The sequence below is a fragment of the Geotrypetes seraphini genome, chromosome 3, assembly GCF_902459505.1.
Source record: "Geotrypetes seraphini chromosome 3, aGeoSer1.1, whole genome shotgun sequence".
In the NCBI taxonomy this organism is placed as follows: domain Eukaryota; kingdom Metazoa; phylum Chordata; class Amphibia; order Gymnophiona; family Dermophiidae; genus Geotrypetes; species Geotrypetes seraphini.
In genome coordinates this window covers 237,685,180-237,706,744 of record NC_047086.1, presented here as the reverse complement: position 1 = coordinate 237,706,744, position 21,565 = coordinate 237,685,180, and the positions used below count along the sequence as shown (strand labels likewise).

General features: G+C 43.0%; 1 protein-coding gene across 3 annotated transcripts in view; it reads left to right on the top strand.

Annotated features, from left to right (window-relative positions):
• UTRN (utrophin) overlaps positions 1 to 21,565 on the top strand; it is a 1,286,828-nt gene that overhangs the window by 446,690 nt on the left and 818,573 nt on the right. For all 3 annotated transcript variants that reach the window (XM_033935605.1, XM_033935603.1, XM_033935604.1), the window contains 4 exons: positions 857 to 1,033; positions 6,062 to 6,253; positions 13,507 to 13,679; positions 17,717 to 17,867. In XM_033935605.1, the coding sequence (XP_033791496.1) occupies positions 857 to 1,033; positions 6,062 to 6,253; positions 13,507 to 13,679; positions 17,717 to 17,867 (693 nt within the window). The remainder of the gene's footprint in view (positions 1 to 856; positions 1,034 to 6,061; positions 6,254 to 13,506; positions 13,680 to 17,716; positions 17,868 to 21,565) is intronic.

The following is a 21,565-nucleotide window of genomic DNA, read 5'->3' as shown; positions in this document are numbered from 1 at the left end:
CCAATGATTTTTCTGGCAGGAGGGGCTGGCAATCCCTCCTGGAGGGGAATGTCTTGGGGGGGGGGTGGAATTCTGGCAGGAGAGACTGGGCATCTCTTCTGCTGAGGGATGTCCCAGGGTAGGGATGGTGGCAGGAGGAATTGAGCACTCCTCCTACCGCAGACATTCAGGGGTGGGGAGATGGCTTCGGGGGTTCTGGCAGGTGGGACTGGGCATCCCTCCTGCCAGGGAAGATTTTTTTTTGGGGGGGGGCGGATTCTGGCAGGAGGGACTGGGCATCCCTTCTGCCGAGGAATGTCTTGGGGGGAGGGGTGACAGCAGAAGGAATTGGGCACTCGTCCTACCTTGGACATTCGGTGTGGGATGGCTTTGTGGGTTCTGGCAGGAGGGACTGGGCATCCCTTTGCTGGGGGATGTTTCGGGAGGTGGGGGGGGGGGGGGGTGCAGGTTTCCCTTGCCACAATTAGCTCAGCGGCAACGCAATTCTCTAACCGGCACCTGTGACATGGACACCGGGTAGAGAATCGTAGTGGTTAGGTGGGCTTAGGCATCTGTCCATGAGGACAGACACAATTCTATATAGGACACCCTTGTGCGATTCTCAAATGCTGCTTAGGTGTCTTCTGAGACCGGGCATCCTATACAGAATCCTATATAGAATCTACATAATTTTAAATGGATAACATCTATTTAAACATCTGTGATGGATGTTGGACTAAAAATTGATCTTCCACTAGTGAACATCCTAGTCATTTAGAGATTTGGGATGTGTGGGGATGGGGTGAAATTGAACTGAATCCTGTAAGAAGCCGTACAGTAGGAACACTGGACATGAAATGTGTGGTGTGCTTCACAGGAACTGCTGCAGGAATTGGAAGAGCATCGAGAGGAATTTGATGCTTTGCAAAAGAAGAGCAGCAACATCTCTCAGTATGGTACCCCTGTGGAAACAGAGCGATCCAGAACTGGGCAACGGTGGCAAGAGATTGAGAGCCAGTTTGCCTCATATCAGCAAATTCAGTCACAAAGCTCTGTAAGTTTCTCAGGCTGGAGTTAGACATTCATATGTTTTGTTGTGTGCTTTGTTTTTTTCCCAAGGTGCCACCTACTTGCGCAAGATTTTTAAAAGATAATTTCATATGAGACATAAAAATGAACCTTGCTGGATAAGAGCATAAGACCAAAGGTCAGTCAAGCCCAAGATCCTGTTTCCAGCAGTGGCCAATCCAGGTCACAAGTAGCCTGTTGGGATCCCAAAAAGTGACAGTTCCTGCTATTTACCTTCAGAGATAAGCAGTGGATTTCCTTGGGTTACATTAATAATAGTGTATGAACTTTTCCTCCAGGAATGCATCCATACCTTTTTAAAACCCAGCTACATTAACTGATTTTACCAGAATCTTTGGCAATGAGTTCCAGACTGTTAACTATTCATTGAGTGAATTTTTTTTTTCTTCAGATTTGTGGTAAAGGGATGGAACTTGTACAGTACACCACTTTTTCAGTGTTGTTTACACAATCAAAGCTGTTTGCATATTTTAGATAGGTACTTATTTTGTACCTGAGGCAATGATGTGTTAAGTGACTTGCCCAGAATCACAAGGAACTTCAGTGGGAATTGAACTCAGAACTTTGGGGTTCTGAGGCAGCTGCTCTGACCACTGCTTACTAGTAGTAATCTGTGAGTACATAGATTTGTTGTAATAAGAAACAATAGCAGTAAAAGAAAACGGACTCATTTGAGAACAGAGCACAGGGCCTATGACAGAGGAGATTAACAGATTATGGCCAGGCCCATCTGTAGAACGGAAACCTGGATTGACCTGGAATTCTCAACCCAATTTCTGGGCTACTCCACCATTCTTATTTCTCTACAACACAACAATCTCCAAGGAAAAAATAAAAAAAAGCTACTCCCCAGTTCCCAGAAAATCTCCTACAACCACCCTACCACATACTTTGACACGCAGCTCCTGATTGGATAAGGCCTGACAGGAAGAGGCGGTCGGAGCGTACCGCGAGTGATATCCTGCACTCGTGGTGCTCCGGCTGCTCTCCTGCTGCCCTCTTCAGGGTCCCCCATGAAAAACCGTATTCGCAGTTTTACGAGATTTGCGGGGGTTCCTGAAACAGAACCCCTGCGAATCTCGGGGGAGTACTGTATTTGAAATACTAACAGAATTCACCACCCAGCTAGATGAATCACAGAGGACAGAAACATAAACTAACAGACCTGCATTCACCACCCCTTCACACCAACAGACGGTAGAAGACCAAAACACACCCTCACCAAAGATCACTCATCTACCCAAAAACAACTTATAGTGCTCAAACCGATTACACCACACTAACATGTGCCTACTTAAACATCAGGGCTATAGGCCCCAAAACAGAACACATAAAAGACTGGATAGAAAATGAAAATCTAGACTGCCTCTTCCTCACAGAAACCTGGCTAACATCAGAATCAGGTCCCAGGATAATGGAAGTCTGCCCAAAGGGATACAAGATAACAGTGGTCTGCAGAGAAAATAAAAGAGGAGGAGGTGTTGCCATCATAGTCAGAAACACCATAGACCTAATTATACTAGACAAAACATCCACCCCATACATGGATCTACTTGCCTGCCAACTCTCAGGCACCTCACTCAAAGGAGCTATAACTACATAACACCAGGGAACTGGAACACAGCAAAACCAAAATTTGAAGACTTTATATACCAAAACTCACTAACAGCAACATACAACTTAATCCGAGGAGACCTAAACCTCCATCTCGAAGACCGAACCTCCAGACAAGTAGAAACCTTACTATCATACCTCGAAGCCTTAACATACAAGATCCTAGACCCTCAACCCACACATGAGAAAGGTTACCAACTTGACATCGCAGCCTTCATGTCCCAACAACCCTTTAAACCAGAGATTTATACCTCAAATGGAAATTGGTACCGTTCCCTCTGGTCAAATCACTACACATACTCCTTCAATATTAATTGGGCCAAAAGCAAAAGCAAACCAAAAATGCAAAGAATAACCCACAAATCGCGTAAATACACCGATCCCGCCAAATTCTGGAATAAATCAGATGCAATAATCCAAGACTACAACCCCAAGGACTTCATCTCACAATGGTGCAGTCTTAAGTACAGCAACCCTAGATGAGCTAGCCCCAAAACAAACAAAAAACAGAATCTGTAGACGATCAGACAAGTGGTTCGACAATGAACTATTCCTACTCAAAAGACAATGCAGACAACTAGAAAGAAAATGGAGAAAAAGTAATCAAGAGCCCACTAAAACAGCATGGATAAAACTAAACTAACAATACAAACAAAAACTGAAAGAAAAAAGAAAGACATTCTACTCAAACCAAATAGGAAGAGAATCTCAAGACACAAAAAAACTATTCTAACTACTAAAAGAACTCACAGACACCAAACCCTACCTGACTAATAATGACACTCTCCCTCCCTCAGCCACCCTTTTAGCGGAATTCTTCAAAAACAAAATCGCAACTACCAGGGCTACATTCATTGGAACCCCTACCCACCTAGAAGAGATCTCAATACTCCCCCCCCCCCCAGAAAAAGAATCAGCTGCAGCAGACAGAACCTGGTCCCACTTCTGCACTATACACTGGTTGGACCTAAACAGACTCTACAATAAATACAGCCACACAGTCTGTGACCTCAACCACTGCCCCCCCTTACCTGTTATTCCGCACCCTCCTTTTACACTGGATAGAAACCTTGCTCACAGACAGCCTTTTCCCACACGATCTCATCATCACTCTGATCCTAAAAGACCCCAAAGAAGCAATAGATCAACCCTCCAACTACAGACCCATAGCCTCAATACCACTTTACGTCAAGCTAATGGAAGGCCTTGTAGCTAAACTCCTAACCGTATACCTAGAAAACCACAACCTACTCCATCCTACATAGTCTGGTTTCAGAACCAATTACAGCAGTGAGACACTACTAGGATCCCTCATGGACACTGCTAGACAACACCTCAGCATAGGCAAAAAAATGCTAATTATTCAACTTGATCTATCCGCAGCTTTTGACTTGGTAGACCATGACATCCTACTTCAAATATTAGACTCAATAGGAATCACAGGCAAGGCACTATCATGGTTTAAAGGATTCCTACAATCCAGAACTTACAGTGTAAAGATAAACAAATCCAATCCCTGTGGCGTACCCCAAGGATCACCTTTATCTCCCACACTCTTCAACCTTGCTTCCCTTGGCACCTGCCTTGACAAACTAGGCCTGACCTCCTACAGCTATGCAGATGACATCACCATCCTCCTTCCTTTTGACCAACCAGCACCCTCCATGACAGACACGCACAGAACACTAGAAACAGTAGCAACATGGATGAAAGAGCACAAACTGAAACTAAATCCTGACAAAACAAAATTCATCCTCCTCGAAAATAGCAAAACCCCAATCTTAACAAACCTTGTAATAAACTCTATCACATACCCCATTCAACCCATTCTAAAACTTCTGGGAATGCTGATAGACAGAGGCTGTACCATGCAGCCACAAATCAACAAAACAATACAAAATCATTCACAGTCATGAGAAACCTAAGCCAAGTTCAAAAATTCTTCGACAGAAAACAATTCCAGCTAGTGGTCCAATCTCGAGTCTTAGGTCTACTAGACTACTGCAAAATCCTCTATCTCCCTTGCCCCACAACCATGATAAAACAACTACAAACAGTACAAAATACAGCTCTAAGACTTATCTAATAATAATAATAATTTTATTCTTATATACCGCCAAAGCCGTAATAGTTCGAGGCAGTTTACAACAAAGAAGGGCTGGACAATCAGCCAATAGGTACAATCAGCGAATATAGATACAATGTATATAGGTAAGCAGGAAACAGGTACAATATATAGGTACAATATATATAGGTAAGCAGGATACAGAGGAAGGCATAAGGGATCTTGGGAAACAAGAGGTCGGGCAAGAGGTCTTAGGGTACAAATCGGTTAAACAGGTTTGTTTTTAATAATTTTCTGAAATTTAGGTAGGATGAGGAGCGCGAGATAATATTGCCTAGCCAATCATTTAGTTGACCTGCTTGGAAGGCAAGTGTTCTATTCTGTTCACTGAGGAAATCCGACCACATCACAGCAGCATACCTCAACTCACACTAGGTCCCAATACAAGCAATAATACTCTTCAAATTCTACTGCCTACTATTCAAAGCCATAAATGGAGACAGCCCAGCCTCCTGGAACAACTGACTAATTCAAACCACCACAACCAAGAATAACCCACGCACCATTCACGCACTCTCCAATCAAAAACGTAAAACGAAAAAAAATGTACGATGACCTCCTAGCCACCCAAGCAGCAAAACTAGACCACCAACTCTCCAATTTACTGATCTCGACCGCAGACTACAAAACCTTCAAAAAAGAAATAAAAACCCTGCTATTCAAAAACTCCATAAAGACAAACTAACACAGCAAGATCCATTTCAAGCCCTATTTGCAATCCACTTCACCCTTTAGCACCTCCAAAAAATGGCCAGACAACTCCTAATGTACTCCTAAATGCACTGAGAACTCATATGTAATCCGCCTTGAACCGCAAGGTAATGGCGGAATAGAAATCACTAATGTAATGTACTTTCCTTCTGAATAGAGACTGGCTCTGCAAGTTATGGGATATCTGGAATTAATAGGGCTCTTCTCTGTGCAGTGTTTCTGTGAGGACAAGTCCCAAGAGAATGCTGTACGTGGGAGATACTGAAGGAAACCAAGAGATTCAACAGTAGGCAAAGGCATAGACAAATGTGTTTCAGGCATAGGCATTGGTATTAAGGGCTGTGACACTGTTTGATTTCTGCATGTTAGAAAAGGATGTACAATTTAAATATTAAGCTATTCCTATCAATAATATGAAAAGAAGCTCCTCTCTGGTCTCCCTTTCCCCCACATAAAATAAGAGCTAGCTAATGCCACCCTTGAACTATTTTGTTTATAGCTTTCGTGTTTATAAGGATTGATTTTTTTTTTTTTTTTTTTAAGGTACCTGCTGCTCAGCGAAATACAGCTGGTGTTTACCAGCCCAGATTTTGGCCTTCACTTTTCCCTTCCAATTACATAGTTGAGATCAACAAAGTTCTACTTGCCATGGCTGATGTTGAGCTGTCATTGAATACGCCAGAGCTGAACAGTGGCATCTATGAGGACTTTTCCACTCAGGAAGATTCATTGAAGGTAAATTCATTTCAAACACTATATTGTCTTAATGAAATGCAAACCACATAGATGCTTTTGCCAATGTGGTATATCAAATGTTAAGTAAACTTGGAAACTTAGACAGAAAGAGAAAATAAAATTAGAATTATGGGGACCACTGTAGAAGTCTCATGGGGCTGCCAGTGGCCTCTGGGCCTTGTTCAGAAGGACACTAACCTAAGGCATATGATACCCTTGGTTTAGCTCTAATTGTGAGAACAGTGCTGTGGGTTAATCATCCAGTGATCCAAAAAAATATTAGTATCCACTAAAATTAAGAAATTTTACATAGATAATATATGACCTCCATTTGCCTTCATAAGATCTCATCTACTTATTCTCCTATGTGTTGGAAGAGATGTGGACAGCAAGATGCCTATATATATGTATGGTGGGAGTACCTGAAGGTTCAGACATACCTGATTCAAATGGATAAGGAACTTCAGACAACTTTTGAGCCCAAGAAATACTGGAACCCAAAGTTGTTCCCCAACTTACGGGATGGAATAGTAGAACCCAATATTAGTTCTATAACTGCAGCTTATTTGATACAGAGGTTGGGGAATATTATGTTAATGGAAATATTGACAGGAAAACACAGGAGAGTCAAATCCACAAGATCAATACTCAAACATGATGGAGTGGATAAGTCCAAAAAAAAGACTGGTGAACTCAGTATTTCACAAAATTCTTTATTCTTTAATTCAACAAATATGGACTCTACATGCGCATGTTTCGGCCCAAATGGCCTGCTTCAGGAGTCTCACAAGTCTGTGTGTGAATCAAAAAGAACATCCAAAAGTCAATAGGGCATAACATGTATGTTGCATGCAGTTTGCAAGAGGTGGCAGCTTTCGTACAATACTTACAGCAGCATGTTTATATTTGATATAATTGATTGACTGCATCTGTGTCCATAAAAAAGTGGTTTTGTTGGCATCCTTATATGTCACTATGTGGCATCATCCTAATGGGGCAGCAAGGTGGCAGAGATTTTTCAGAGATGTCAGTTCAGCACCTTAGGCCCCACCCTATGCATTACATGGAATACAGAGGGAGCAGCCTAAGGCACTGATGGGGGGGGGGCTCCATTGGCAGGAGAGAGTGGTCATCCCTCCTTCCAGTTTTCTCTCTTGGGGGTAAATGAACATGTGGATAAAGGTGAACCGGTTAATATTGTGTATTTGGATTTTCAAAAGGCATTTGACAAAGTACCTCATTAAAGACTTCTGAGGAAATTAGAATGTCATGGGATAGAAGGTGATGTCCTTTTATGGACCGAGAACTGGTTGAAAAACAGAAAACAGAGAGTAGGTTTAAATGGTCAATATTTTCAATTGAGAAGAGTAAATAGTGGGGTTCCTCAGGGACCACTGCTTTTTAACATAAGAATAACCTTCCTGGGTCAGATCAAAGGTCCATCAAGCCCAGTAGCCCATTCTCACAGTGGCCAATCCAGGTCACTAGTACCTGGCCAAAACTCAGAGAGTGGCAACATTCCATGCTACCAATCCAGAGCAAGCAGTGGTTTGCCCCATGTATTTCTTAATAACAAATTATAGATTTTTCTTCCAGAAAATTGTCCAAACCCTTCTTAAAACCAGCTACGCTATCCGTTCTTACCATAACCTCTGACAATGCATTCCAGAGCTTAACTATTCTCTGAGTGAAAAAATATTTCCTCCTATTGATTTTAAAAGTATTTCCCTGTAACTTCGAGTGTCCCCTTGTCTTTGTAATTTTTGATGGTGTGAAAAATCGATCCTCTTGTACCCGTTCTACTCCATTCAGGATTTTGTAGGCTTTAGTCATATATCTCCCCTCATCTGTCTCTTTTCCAAGCTGAAGAGCCCTAACCTTTTTTGTCTGTCCTCATACGAGAGGAGTTCCATCCCCTTTATCATCTTGGTTGCTCTTCTTTGAACCTTTTCTAATGCAGCTATATCTTACTTGAGATAAGGAGACCAAAATCAAACACAATACTCCAGATGAGGTCACACCATGGAGAGATACAGAGGCATTATATCATTCTTAGCCTTGTTAGCCATCCCTTTTAAAATAATTCCTAGCATCTTGTTTGCTTTTTTGGCGCCATCTGCACATTGGGCAGAAGGTTTCATTGTATTGTCTACAATAATATAATATAATATAATATTTATATACTGCAAATGCCTTTCGGTTCGATGTGATTACAAAAATGTAAATACAAGAAGAGAATTTTAACAATAATAATGTGTAAAAACCAATAGTAAAAAATACAATGACACCCAGAACCTTTTCTTGGGCGCTAACCCCCAACATATTTATCAATGATCTAGAGATGGTAATAACTAGTGAGATAATTAAATATGTGTGCCAAACGAACCTGATTGAATTTTTTGATTGGGTGACCAGAGAGCTGGATCAAGGACATATACTAGATGTAATTTACTTGGATTTCAGCAAAGCCTTTGATACAGTTCCTCATAGGAGGCTGTTGAACAAACTTGAAGGGCTGAAGTTAAGACCCAAAGTGGTGAACTGGGTCAGAAACTGCCTGTCGGACAGACGCCAGAGGGTGGTGGTTAATGGAAGTCGCTCTAAGGAAGGAAAGGTGAGTAGTGGAGTCCCTCAGGGATCAGTGCTGGGGCCAATCCTGTTCAATATGTTTGTGAGTGTCATTGCTGAAGGGATATAAGGAAAGTGTGCCCTTTTGTAGATGATACCAAGATTTGTAACAGAGTAGACACCGAAGAGGGAGTGGAAAATATGAAAAAGGATCTGCAAAAGTTAGAGGAATGGTCTAATGCCTGGCAACTAAAATTCAATGCAAAGAAATGCAGAGTAATGCATTTGGGGATTAATAATAGGAAGGAACCGTATATGCTGGAAGGAGAGAAGCTGATATGCACGGACGGGGAGAGGGACCTTGGGGTGATAGTGTCCGAAGATCTAAAGGTGAAAAAACAGTGTGACAAGGCAGTGGCTGCTGCCAGAAGGATGCTGGGCTGTATAAAGAGAGGCGTAGTCAGTAGAAGGAAGAAGGTGTTGATGCCCCTGTACAGGTCATTGGTGAGGCCCCACTTGGAGTATTGTGTTCAGTTTTGGAGACGTATCTGGCAAAGGATGTAAGAAGACTTGAGGCAGTCCAGAGGAGGGCGACGAAAATGATAGGAGGCTTGCGCCAGAAGACGTATGAGGAGAGACTGGAAGCCCTGAATATGTATACCCTAGAGGAAAGGAGAGACAGGGGAGATATGATTCAGATGTTCAAATACTTGAAGGGTATTAACGTAGAACAAAATCTTTTTCAAAGGAAAATGGTAAAATCAGAGGACATAATTTGAGGTTGAGGGGTGGTAGATTCAAAGGCAATGTTAGGAAATTCTACTTTACGGAGAGGGTGGTGGATGCCTGGAATGTGCTCCCGAGAGAGGTGGTGGAGAGTAAAACTGTGACTGAGTTCAAAGAAGCGTGGGATGAACACAAAGGATCTAGAATCAGAAAATAAGATTAAATATTGAACTAAGGCCAGTACTGGGCAGACTTGCACGGTCTGTGTCCTTATATGGCCGTTTGGTGGAGGATGGGCTGGGGAGGGCTTCAATGGCTGGGAGGGTGTAGATGGGCTAGAGTAAGTCTTAACAGAGATTTCGGCAGTTGGAACCCAAGCACAGTACAGGGTAAAGCTTTGGATTCTTGCCCAGAAATAGCTAAGAAGAAAAAAATTAAAAAATTTAAATTGAATCAGGTTGGGCAGACTGGATGGACCATTCAGGTCTTTATCTGCCGTCATCTACTATGTTATTGTGAAAAATTGCAAGAGGACCTTATGAGACTGGAAGACTGTGTGTAAAAATGGCAGATGACGTTTAATGTGAGCAAGTGCAAAGTGATGCATGTGGGAAAGAGGAACTCAAACTATAGTTATGTGATGCTGGGTTCTATATTAGAAGTCACTACCCAGGAGAAGGATGTAGGTGTCAATGTTGAGGATATGTTGAAACCCTCAGCTCAATATGCATCAGCTGCTAAGAAAGGAAATAGAATGTTAGGAATTTTCAGAAAAGGAATGGAAAACAAAGTTGAAAATGTTCTAATGTCTGTGTATTGTTCTTTGGTGTGGCTGCACTTCAAATACTGTATGCAGTTCTGGTCACCATATCTCAAAAAAGATATATCAGAATTAAAGAAAGTACAGAGAAGTGCGACAAAAATGATAAAAGGTTTGGGACAACTTCCCTATGAGGAAAAGTAAAGTGGCTAGGGCTCTTTAATTTGGAGAAGAGTGAGCTGAAGGGGTGATATGATAAGAGGTCTATAAATTAATGAGTGAAGTAGAAAGGGTAAATATGAATTGCTTGGTCATTCTTTCCAAAAATTCTAGGACCTAGGGGACATGCGAATGAAGCTACTTAGTAGATTTAAAACAAACTGGAGAAAATATTTCTTCGCACAATATGTAATTAAACTCTGGAATTTGTTGCTGGAGAATGTGGTGAAATCGTTAGCTTAGCGAGGTTTAAGAAAAGTTTGGATAATTTCCTAAAAGAGAAGTCCATAGACCATTATTGAGATGGCTTGGGGAAATCCACAGCTTATTCCAAGGATAAGCAGCATAAAATCTGTTTTACTACTCGGGATCTAGCTAGGTACTTGGTACCTGGGTTGGCCACTATTGGAAACAGGATCCTGACAATTCTTATGTTCTTATGCTGCAACTTTTTTAACGAGTGATCTTCCTTTGGTTACTTGTTTAGTGTCTTTCCAGTCTTCCATTTTGTGCATACCTCTTCTCTTGGAGGTGTTTTGAGTCTTGGTAGTATAGCATGGCTCCTTGCTGAGACATGGGCCTTCACATTTTCCTGTCTATGGTGTTCATCATCTATACAGCCTTGCTGATTATTCTGGGACTAACATCCTGTTTCTGCTTTCCTCTGTATCACATAACTTCATCCATTGGTTTGTGTGTTTTTGATATATACCTTGTTTGATAATTCCTGCTCTTGTTATTAGACATTTTCGTTGTTCTAGATCAGGGTAGGGAACTCCGGTCCTCGAGAGCCGTATTCCAGTCAGGTTTTCAGGATTTCCCCAATGAATATGTATTGAAAGCAGTGCATGCAAATAGATCTCATGCATATTCATTGGGGGATTCCTGAAAACCTGACTAGAATACGGCTCTCGAGGACCGGAGTTCCCTACCCCTGTTCTAGATAATGGCTTCATCACTATGTTTAGTTCTTCCAAAATGTAACTCCCATTCGCTAATACTGAAGTTCACTGCTTCTCTGTTGGTTTTTTTTCTTTGTCCTATGTCCCACCCTAACTGGGGCTTGTTTTGCTCCATCCCATTCATTCTGGACTGGTCTGGCATAGACAAGATGGAAGGGAAGATTTTTTTACCTGATAATTTTCTTTCCTTTAGTCATGCCAGACCAGTCCAGAAGCCCTCCCTCTCTGGTTTTCCTTAAGTGATAACAGCTTCTACTTTTCATTTCCTTCACATGAATGCCTCATATCTGACTTGGTGAAATACCTGTATGTCAGTTGAATATAAGCCTCATTCTTTAATGTTAAAAGTGTAGCCTCAGCAGCATGTTAGCTTTGGTCTTTTCTAATTGTCAGCTATAATTATTATGAACATCATTGCTGAACATTCTAGACTGTGCAGAACCTTTAAAGGATGAAGCTCTTGGGACTAGTTTTTCTCTGTTGCCACTCATTTGCACTGGACTGATCTGGCATGACTAAAGAAAAGAAAATTATCAGGTAAGAAACACAATTTTCCCATGCTCTCTCCCCTTCATCAGCCTCTTGCTCTTGGCAAATTCTCAGTGTCTACCTGGTATTACTTGTATTAAGAAGATTTGGCTCTTTTTGAATCTGGTAGCTCTCTCCTGCTCTTTTTTTTTTCTCCCCTCTCCACATTAATTAGAGTCTGCCTGGGATATAGCACCATGAAGCTTTGCTCAAATTATGTAGGGATATTTATCCATGTTCTGTCTTCCTGCCTTCTCCTTCCAAATGTACTCAGTTGGGTTGTTGCAGTGGTCATTGTTGCACGATTCCCTTTGAACTCTTGCAGTTAGGGGCCTGACTCTGATCCACTGCTTATTCTTAGGATAAGCAGCATAAAATCTATTTTATTTCTTAGGATCTTGCCAGATACTTGTGACCTGGGTTGACCACTGTTGGAAACATGATACTGGGCTTGATGGACCTTTGGTTTGTCCCAGTATGGCAACTCTTATGTTCTTATTTTGATGTCATTACCACATTATGATGACAGGTCATTTTCCTCACCACCTCAAGGGCTGTGAACACTATCTTTACAGCCTCTACAGTCTGGGCAACCTGGGAAGCATATGTCCCAATCTAGCAATTGAACTGGGCACTTTCTTTACTATACAGCACTGACCATTCAAACTACTGAGATGATAAAAAGCTCTAAATTAATTGAGTAGGATTCCTGGAAATGTCGTGGGTATGTAGTAATTGGTGCGATTCTGCTCATGATTGGAGAAAAATGGGTTTGTATGGTTTCTTGTTTGTAACACACTCATTTCTTGCTCAGAAATGGACTTAATTTCCCAGGAATCATTTCTCCTTTTCATAGGCTAGTAGATTAGAGGTGACCACATTGCTCGATGGTCAGAATATTCCTGCCTCAGAGTTCATGGACACTTCTTCCATTCACATGGTATTTGTTTTATGAAGTATTTGATTACATAGAAACATGATGGCAGATAAAGGCCAAATGGCCCATCCAGTCTGCCCATCTGCAGTAACCATTATCTCTTCCTCTCTCTAAGAGATCCCACGTGCCTATCCCATGCATGTCTCCACCACCTCTTCTGGGAGACTATTTCATGCATCTACCACCTTTTCTGTAAAAAGTATTTCCTTAAATTACTCCTGAACCTATCACCTCTTAACTTCATCCTATGTGTTCTCATTCCAGAGCTTCCTTTCAAATGAAAGAGGCTCGAGTCATGTGCATTTATGCCACATAGGTATTTAAACGTCTCTATCATATCTCCCCTCTCCCGCCTTTCCTCCAAAGTATACATATTGAGATCTTTAAGTCTGTCCCCATACACCTTATGATAAAGACCACACACCATTTTAGTAGCCTTCCTCTGGACCGACTCCATCCTTTTTATATCTTTTTGCAGGTGCGGTCTCCAGAGTCTTATACTGACTGTTATTGCTATCTTGTCTAATGGTTGAATTCTGATACTTGCTTGTAGAATGTAAAGGACATGCTGGACAAGTTGGGGGAGCAAATTGCTGCCATTCATGAAAGGCACCCTGATGTGATATTGGGAGCATCTGGACCTGAAGTCATTCAGATAGGGGATGCTTTGAGCCAGCTGAATGCAGAATGGGACAGGATTAACCGGATGTACAATGACCGCAAAAGGTATATTTTTCTTTCATTTATTACAATGTTCTCTGTAAGTATTTGAATGTATACTATAGGCTCCTTTTACTAAGGTGCGCTAGTGTTTTTAGCACACGCTACAATACCGCACATGCTAAATGCTAACACCTCCATAAAGCTTGCATTAGTATTTTTCGTTTAGCGCGTGGTTAGCGCACACTAAAAACTCTAGCGCACCTTAGTAAAAGGAGCCCTATGTGTGCACAAATGTATTTATTTATTTATTCATTTTTATAGCCCATCTTCCCCAGGAGCCCAAAACGGGTTACAATAAAATAAAATTAGGTTCTTAGAACTTCCCTATCTGTCCCGAAGGCTCACAATCTAGCTAAAGTACCTGAGTAAACAATTATTAAATAGTAAAGATATATAAAAAAATTCAAGAATGGTGAAGGAAGGATACAATTCAAATAATAAAAAAGAAAAGAGAAATAAAAAAATGTAATTAAAAAAACCCTCAAAGTCCCAAAGCAAGACAGATGAGGTGAAGTCTAGGCAGTAACATCAAGATCTCCAACTACAGGAGAGCAACCCTAGAGCTAATCCTCTATGATAGGAGGGTCTAAACTGGAGTCAGGCTTCCATAATGCATCACTTTTGAAAGTAACCTTTATCTTCCTCCAGAATTGGGGAGGGAGGGGTCTGATTTATCAATGTTGTTGGCAGGGCTGTGGAGTCAGAGTAAGAATTAATTTTGGGTGGAATAGAAGTCAGTATAAATGTACCAACTCTGACTTCATCTTTAAAATAAAAATTTACACCATTATAATATACTAGTCTTTAAGCCCGTTACATTAACGGGTGCTAGAATAGATGTGTGTGTCTGTCTTTCTTTATTTCTTTCTTTCTCTCTCTCTCTCCTTGGCCGCTGTCTGTCTTTTTTTATTGTCTCTCTCTCCTTGGACGCTGTCTGTCTGTCTTCCTTTCTGTCTGTCTTGTCTGTCATTCTTTCTGTCTGTGTCTCTCCCTAGCCCCCTGTTGTGCTATGCCTGCCTGCTCCATGGCCCCCTTCTGTTCCCCCCTCCCAGAGCAAAGCATGATTGCTGTCTGGCCCCCAGCACACCCCTCCCCCCAAAGCAGCCCCCTTTCCCTCTCCCCCTGACCCCCTGTTGTGCCATGCCTGCCTGCTCCGTGGCCCCCTTCTCCTTCCAGAGCAAAGCATGATAGTTGTCTGGCCCCCAGCACACCCCTTGCCCTCTCCCCCTGCCCCCTGCCTGTATTGCTCCCGTTCTTACCCTACCTCCATCCCGGCTTCCTGGTGTCTTCTAGTCTACTGGCACGAACTGCTGCCACCGCTGCTACTCCTCTTCAAAGCAGCCTGCTGAGGATCGTGGCCAGCTGTAGCGAACCTCGCAGGCCGCTCTCCACCTTGGTAGCACGTTCCCTCTGCTTTGAAGAGGAGAAGCAGCGGTGGCAGCGGTTGGTGAGTGAGGGCAGGAGGGGGGAGTCGCCGGCGTGTTCTCCTTGCCTCCTTGTTTGGAAATTGAATTCGGCACGGAGGCAGACACCACAGGGGCGGTGATCACAAAACTCTTAAGTGCGCGTACGCGCTTATGGTTTTATTATAGAGGATGGTAAATGTATCAATTTATACTTATACTAGTGTTTAAGCCCGTTAGATTAACGGGTGCTAGATGACCGCCTCTCCTGCTTTTGAACCTGGGCAGGGGCAGAGGCAGAGCCGGGGCGGGAGGGAGTGACGGTGGGAGAGCAATTTCAAAGCCTCGACAACGGCGGCTCCTTGACCAATCCGCGCTTACAACGGCCCCACACTCGCGGTCTGGCTGGCTCCCCCACCAAAGCCCTTCGCAGCGGCAGCCCCTCCCGCATCCATCCCCGTACCCTAAGCCTCTCCGAAGGCCGGCTCCCACGAAAATGGTACCCCTCTGTCCAAAGCCGCGGCGGCAGCCTCCCTCAAGACACATTTCAAATCTGACAAATTGTAATCACAAAACAGAAAATAAAATTATTTTTCTTACCTTTTGTTGTCTGGTCATTAGTCATGCCATGTAGGGGTCCCAGGCTATGGTTGGCTTTTGATAACTCGCTTGCCAGGGCCCCTTCTTTCTTCTTCCCTCCCTCCATCCTGGCAGCTGAAGACAGGCACCTCCCCCAGTGGTCTGAGACAGGAGGGAGCAGTTAGGAGAGGGTCTGAGGGCAAAGAGGGGCTCAACAGCGCACAACCACCTTTCCTTCCCTCCCTCCATTAGGTGCAGTGCAGCTCCACCAATGTTAAAAGGAGCCGCGTCGAAATCGGAGGCCTGCCACTGCTGTAGCACGTTCCCCTCTGCCTTGGTCCCGCCCCTTCTCTGACATATGGGAGCGCGGCAGAGGGAACGTGTTACGGTGGCGGCAGGGCTCCAATTTCAAAGCAGCTCCTTTTAACATAGGCGGAGCTGAACTGTACCTGATGGAGGAAGGGAAGGAACGGTGGGGCAAATTTCGGCAACAGCAGGAATTGTTTGGTGGGCCAAGCACCGTGAAACTTTGTTTCTTTAGGCAGCCCGGTTGTTTACTTGGATTCAATGTCAGCATTAGAGTTCGCCAGCCATGAGAGCCGGGTGAGGAAGGCCGCCGCAGCCTCGCGGCTAGGTAGGGGGGACAACAATGGCGCTTATGCTCAAGCCCCCGCCGCAGCTCCTCTCTCGATCCTAGTGTGGTTCGAGAGAGGAGTCGTGGCGGCAGTTTGAGCATAAGCGCGAGTGTTGTCCCCCTACCTAGCCGTGAGGCTGCGGCGGCCTTCCTCACCCGGCTCTCACGGCTAGCGGCCGGCGAACCCTAATGCTGACATTGAATCCAAGTAAACAACCGGGGCTGCCTAAAGAAACATGGTAATCATATTCTGTCCTGAAAGCCCCCGCCGCAGCTCCTCTCTCGATCCTGCTGCAGTTCGAGAGAGGAGCCGTGGCGGCAGCTTGAGCATAGTGCACAGTGAGAGCCAGGGGCGCGCATGCGCAGTCGTGTTTCCGCGACGGGATCAGGGAACACGTTTTTTTAGTGCGCATGCGCGGCCTATCATTTTATTATATTAGATAAAGTTTTATGGATTAATTTCTTTGTTTAAACTCCAAATAAATATATTTTGTGGTTTATTAGTCCTAATTATCAAATCACTAACTACAATGACTATCCCAACCCCTATTTCCTGGGCACATGCCACTAGAGAGATATCTTTGGTGTGAGTTCGATATTAGATCACCTGGAGGGCAGATTTACATGCATGATTATCTCCCATTTGGTGAGAAGTTACATGTGTGTGTTCGATGCAAAGAACTCCTAACTCTCAGAGAACAAGTTCAGTCTCTGGGGACAAGAGTAACAGAGTTGGAGTTGCTGAGGCAGACAGAGGTATAAAGAGGAGACTATCAGGGACATAGAACATAGTCCTACCTTCTGTGTAGAAGGAGGGTCACCTGAAGGGAAAACATCACCATATTGTTACAGGACCTGCCCACCAGGTAATTCAGTATCCTCTCATATCGATGTGTTTCTCCATAAGAGAGAAGGGATAGGGTGTGCTTTATTGGACAATTCAGTCATCTGGAGGGTTTGAGGATCACTTGCATGATATTCTATAAAGGTTACTTAGCACTAAGAGATCTTTATAGAATAAGTTCTTAGTGTGGATCTTTGATACCATTTACTGAATCAGGCCGTGGGGGGTGGGGTGGGGGGAGGTGGGGGGGTGGAGGGTTGAGTAGGGAAGGATAAAGTTGTCTGATGCTGAAGGGAGATGCTAGACAGCATTGGATGGGGGTGGGGGTAGGGCAAATGAGATGTACGAGTATCCCTGCCTTTGGAATTATTTAAACAGAAGAATGTATACTCCCAACTCCATCGCTACTTCTGGTGCACTAAATCTTCGTGCAGAAAAATAGCATAGTAAACTTTCTCTTCGTGCTGCTATAAATTATCCATTGTATTTTGAGATTTGAGCCAAGTGGATGAATAAATACAAAGTTTCTAAATAGTTTTCTTAACTTAGAAGGTAACATTTTTTGTTCTCCTTCTTACAGTTGCTTTGATAGAGCAGTGGAGGAATGGCGGCAGTTCCATTGTGACCTTAACGACCTCTCACAGTGGGTAACAGAAGCGGAGCTTTTGCTGGCTGATGGCCATGCTCAGGATGGTGCCCTGGACTTGGAGAGTGCTCGGATGCATCAGCAGGTGTGTTTGATTCTGGCAGAGTCTAGGAGAACCAACTGACATGTTTAAGTCTGCAACTTATTTTTGGCTTGTGCATTTTGGAAATGAAAGGTGCCTGAAAAGTGCAGCTATGCCCACTAGGATTGGTCCTTTAAATATCTAGCTCACATGAAAACATCTTAGATTTTGTACTAGCCTGTAGAGGTACATCCAACATGAAAAGTTGCTTGAAAAGTTTTAGTTCCTTGGTTTACGTTTGGTTCTTTGTAACCAATCTGCTTGTGAGGCAGCCTTGCCATTTGTACAAACTCACTGTCAAGTAAAGCTCTGCACCCCACTCTCATGTAATAGACGTTACTCATGCTAGGGGATTAATAGTGGAAAATAAATGTGTTATTTCCCTCAAACCAGTCATCAGAATGTTATTAAAGACTCTGTATCTGGTGGATAAGGATTTTGTGCATCTCATAGCATTGACATGTGTTATCATTGTTATCTACAGCTTATTTTTTCTTCCCCTTTTCATTCTCTATATCAGTTTTACAGCTTTCATGCTTACATCTCCGGCTGCACATTCTATTACAGTTATCATAAGAATATAAGAACTGCCGCTGCCGGGTCAGACCAGTGGTCCATCATGCCCAGCAGTCCGCTCATGCGGCAGCCCTCTGGTCAAAGAACAGCACCCTAACTGAGATTAGCCCTACCTGCGTACGTTCTGGTTCAGCAGGAACTTGTCTAACATTGTCTTGAATCCCTGGAGGGTGTTTTCCCCTATGACAGACTCCGGAAGAGCGTTCCAGTTTGCAACCACTCCCTGGGTGAAGAAGAACTTCCTTATGTTCGTACGGAATCTATCCCCTTTCAGTTTTAGAGCGTGCCCTCTCATTCTCCCTACCTTGGAGAGGGTGAACAACCTGTCCTTATCTACTAAGTCGATTCCCTTTGGTACCTTGAATGTTTTGATCATGTCCCCTCTCAATCTCCTCTGCTCGAGGGAGAAGAGGCCCAGTTTCTCTACTCTTTCATTGTACGGCAACTCCTCCAGACCCTTAACCATCTTAGTCGCTCTTCTCTGGACCCTTTCGAGTAGTACTGTGTCCTTCATGCACAGGAAGCCTTTTTTAAACCTGCAGTTTCTTCCAGCCAAATTTAAAAATTGATGAGTAGTATTTTAATATCTTTCCACTTAGAGTGAATTTAATATTTGTATGTGTATGTATATATGTAAAATAATGTTGCTCACCTAACAGTTGTTTTCTGTAGGCAACAGGACTGATGAGACACAACACATATGTGGGTGATGAAATCTGCCATCACTGAAATGGAACTGCTGTTCACTGTAGTTTATTATTTGATATATCGTCTATCAAGTTTTAGCTAAACAGCTTAAATAAATTATGTAGACAAATATAACTTAAAATAGAAATAAAAGCAATGTAAAGTATGATTTTAAAAAAGGGGGATTTGGAGACAAACAGGACCTAACTTGACAAGTAGGAAAGAACATTGGGGAGTAAAAAGTGCACCGAGATAAAAAATAAAAGGGAGAAGAGGGAGAGGGGAAAGTACAAAAGGGAAGGGATCGCTTCTTAGGAAGCGTTTCTGGTTCTCTGCTGAAGTGTTTGTCCATGTCAGAAGAAGAAGTGAGGGCTCAGGTATTGAAGGCATCTTTGAAGAGAAATGTTTAGATGTTGGATCAAAATTTTCCCAATGAAAGTTCTAATTTGATGTCTAAGTGTAGGGCGTTCCAAACGGAGGGCATGGTAACAGAGAAGATGGCCTTTTGAATGGTATCGTAGAATAATTCAGGTGCTGATTGTTGGATTGATCAAAATAAGAAAACCCAAATTGTACTAGAACAGCACTAATATAGTGAACAGAAGAGTTCTATATGATACTAGCCTGAGGCAGAAAAATGTGTACTGCAACAATATATATATGTATATAACATTAATATCAGTAATAATAAAAAATTTTTTGTGTGTGATTAGAAGATCTCAGTGTGGATTAGTCAGTCAAATGAACGGAAACCGTTCAATCCGTGCACGGGTGGCAACCCGACATATCATAGAATCTTACACTCGTGATAAATCATACAAAATTATATAAAGTTGCAGTAACACATTAACTGACAACAGGGTAGAATAACTGCATAGTCTATCCAAAAAGTAGTAAAAAGACTTAACTTAAGTGGACGGCCTGCAAAAGCAGGAATGCCCCAAACGAGTTTTGCAAGGGGTTCAATTGCAGAAGCTGTACTCCAGGAAACAAAAATGGTTCAACTGATTCAGTTTTCGGAAATAATCCTTCTTCAGGATCCTGTCCTAAATGAACTTCCAAGAGAGAACGCCCAGATTAGAAATGGCAGGGATTGTTGGACTGAAGCATTCTCACATAAGAGTAAGGAATCAGATGTGGCAGAGGAAATTAGGCCAGTAGAAGAGCCGAAGCAGCGTGTTTAGTGTGCCTGGGACGCTGCTGGAGCTGCGAGGTTTGTTGGCCGTGTAGCGGTGGGAGGGTCGGCTGGGAGAGTCAACGGGAGTTTCTGGTGTGGCGGGAAGGGTGGCGGGGGAGGGGGGGCAGAAAGTCGCGGCGTGTTAGTGGTGTGCTGGGTAGGGTTGGCGGTGGGGGGGGGGAGGAGAGAGAGTCACGGTGTGTTAATTGGCCGGTACTTCGACGCGCGCATGCGCACTCTGCCGGCCACATCCCGACAGATCAGATCTCAGGGAACACGGGATTAGAGTGCGCATGCGCGCTTAGCATATTATTATTATAGATATTTAGCAACATCATCGAAGGAGGTGGGGCTTGGGCAGATCCTCACTTCTGATTGGCTGATGGAACTAGAAGTGGGTATGATTACCTGTCTACATAATGCAGATAAAGTTTGAAGAGGGCTATATAACCTTACTACTTACATGTTTGGGAACCACTGCCTTTACACTGAAGTCATGAGCTATGTGAGAGAAATTCCATCCCAGTACTGTTGGATGAGGTCACCAACTTGTGTGCCCAACTCAATTCTGCAGGTTGATGAAAAAGAATTGCAAATAGATAAATATGTAGCATAAAAAACTTGAATTTTAAAGGTCCCTCAACCTTCTTTAACAAACACAGACTGTGCTTAACCCTGACAGATTACCTGACAGATTATTTACTCATTCGGTTTTCTATATATACAGTTTTCCCAAAGGAGCAGTTTACATGAATCTATTCAGGTACGCATGCATTAGTGCTGCAGGATATCAATTTATTGCTTTATATCGGTTCTTTCTCTGCTTTTATGGGAAATCAACACTAGTGTCTATAAATTAACAACAAAAATGCTAAAGTCTTTATTCTGAAGACCTACTCCTCATTACATTTAATTAAACCAGCATTCACGATATCATTGACTTATCTATGTATCTGCAGCTAACTTCTGATTAGAAGTCCCACCCACCCTACTCTCAGGGCTTCCTCTTACTGGGTCCTCTTAACCCAGAATTCCTTCTTGTGACTTTCTCTTTCTCTGCCTCTATAATATTACACGGCATATATTTGACAGATGGGCATACACACAGGCATAGTCTGGGGGTACATGTGTAGGGACTTGCACATCTGCACTTGGAATGCTTTAACTTACTCACATCTCACTGGCATTTAGTTATAAGTATTTACATTAGCTCTGTGACTGGCATAATTGCTCACTCCTAAATTCTAGGCTAGTATTCTAT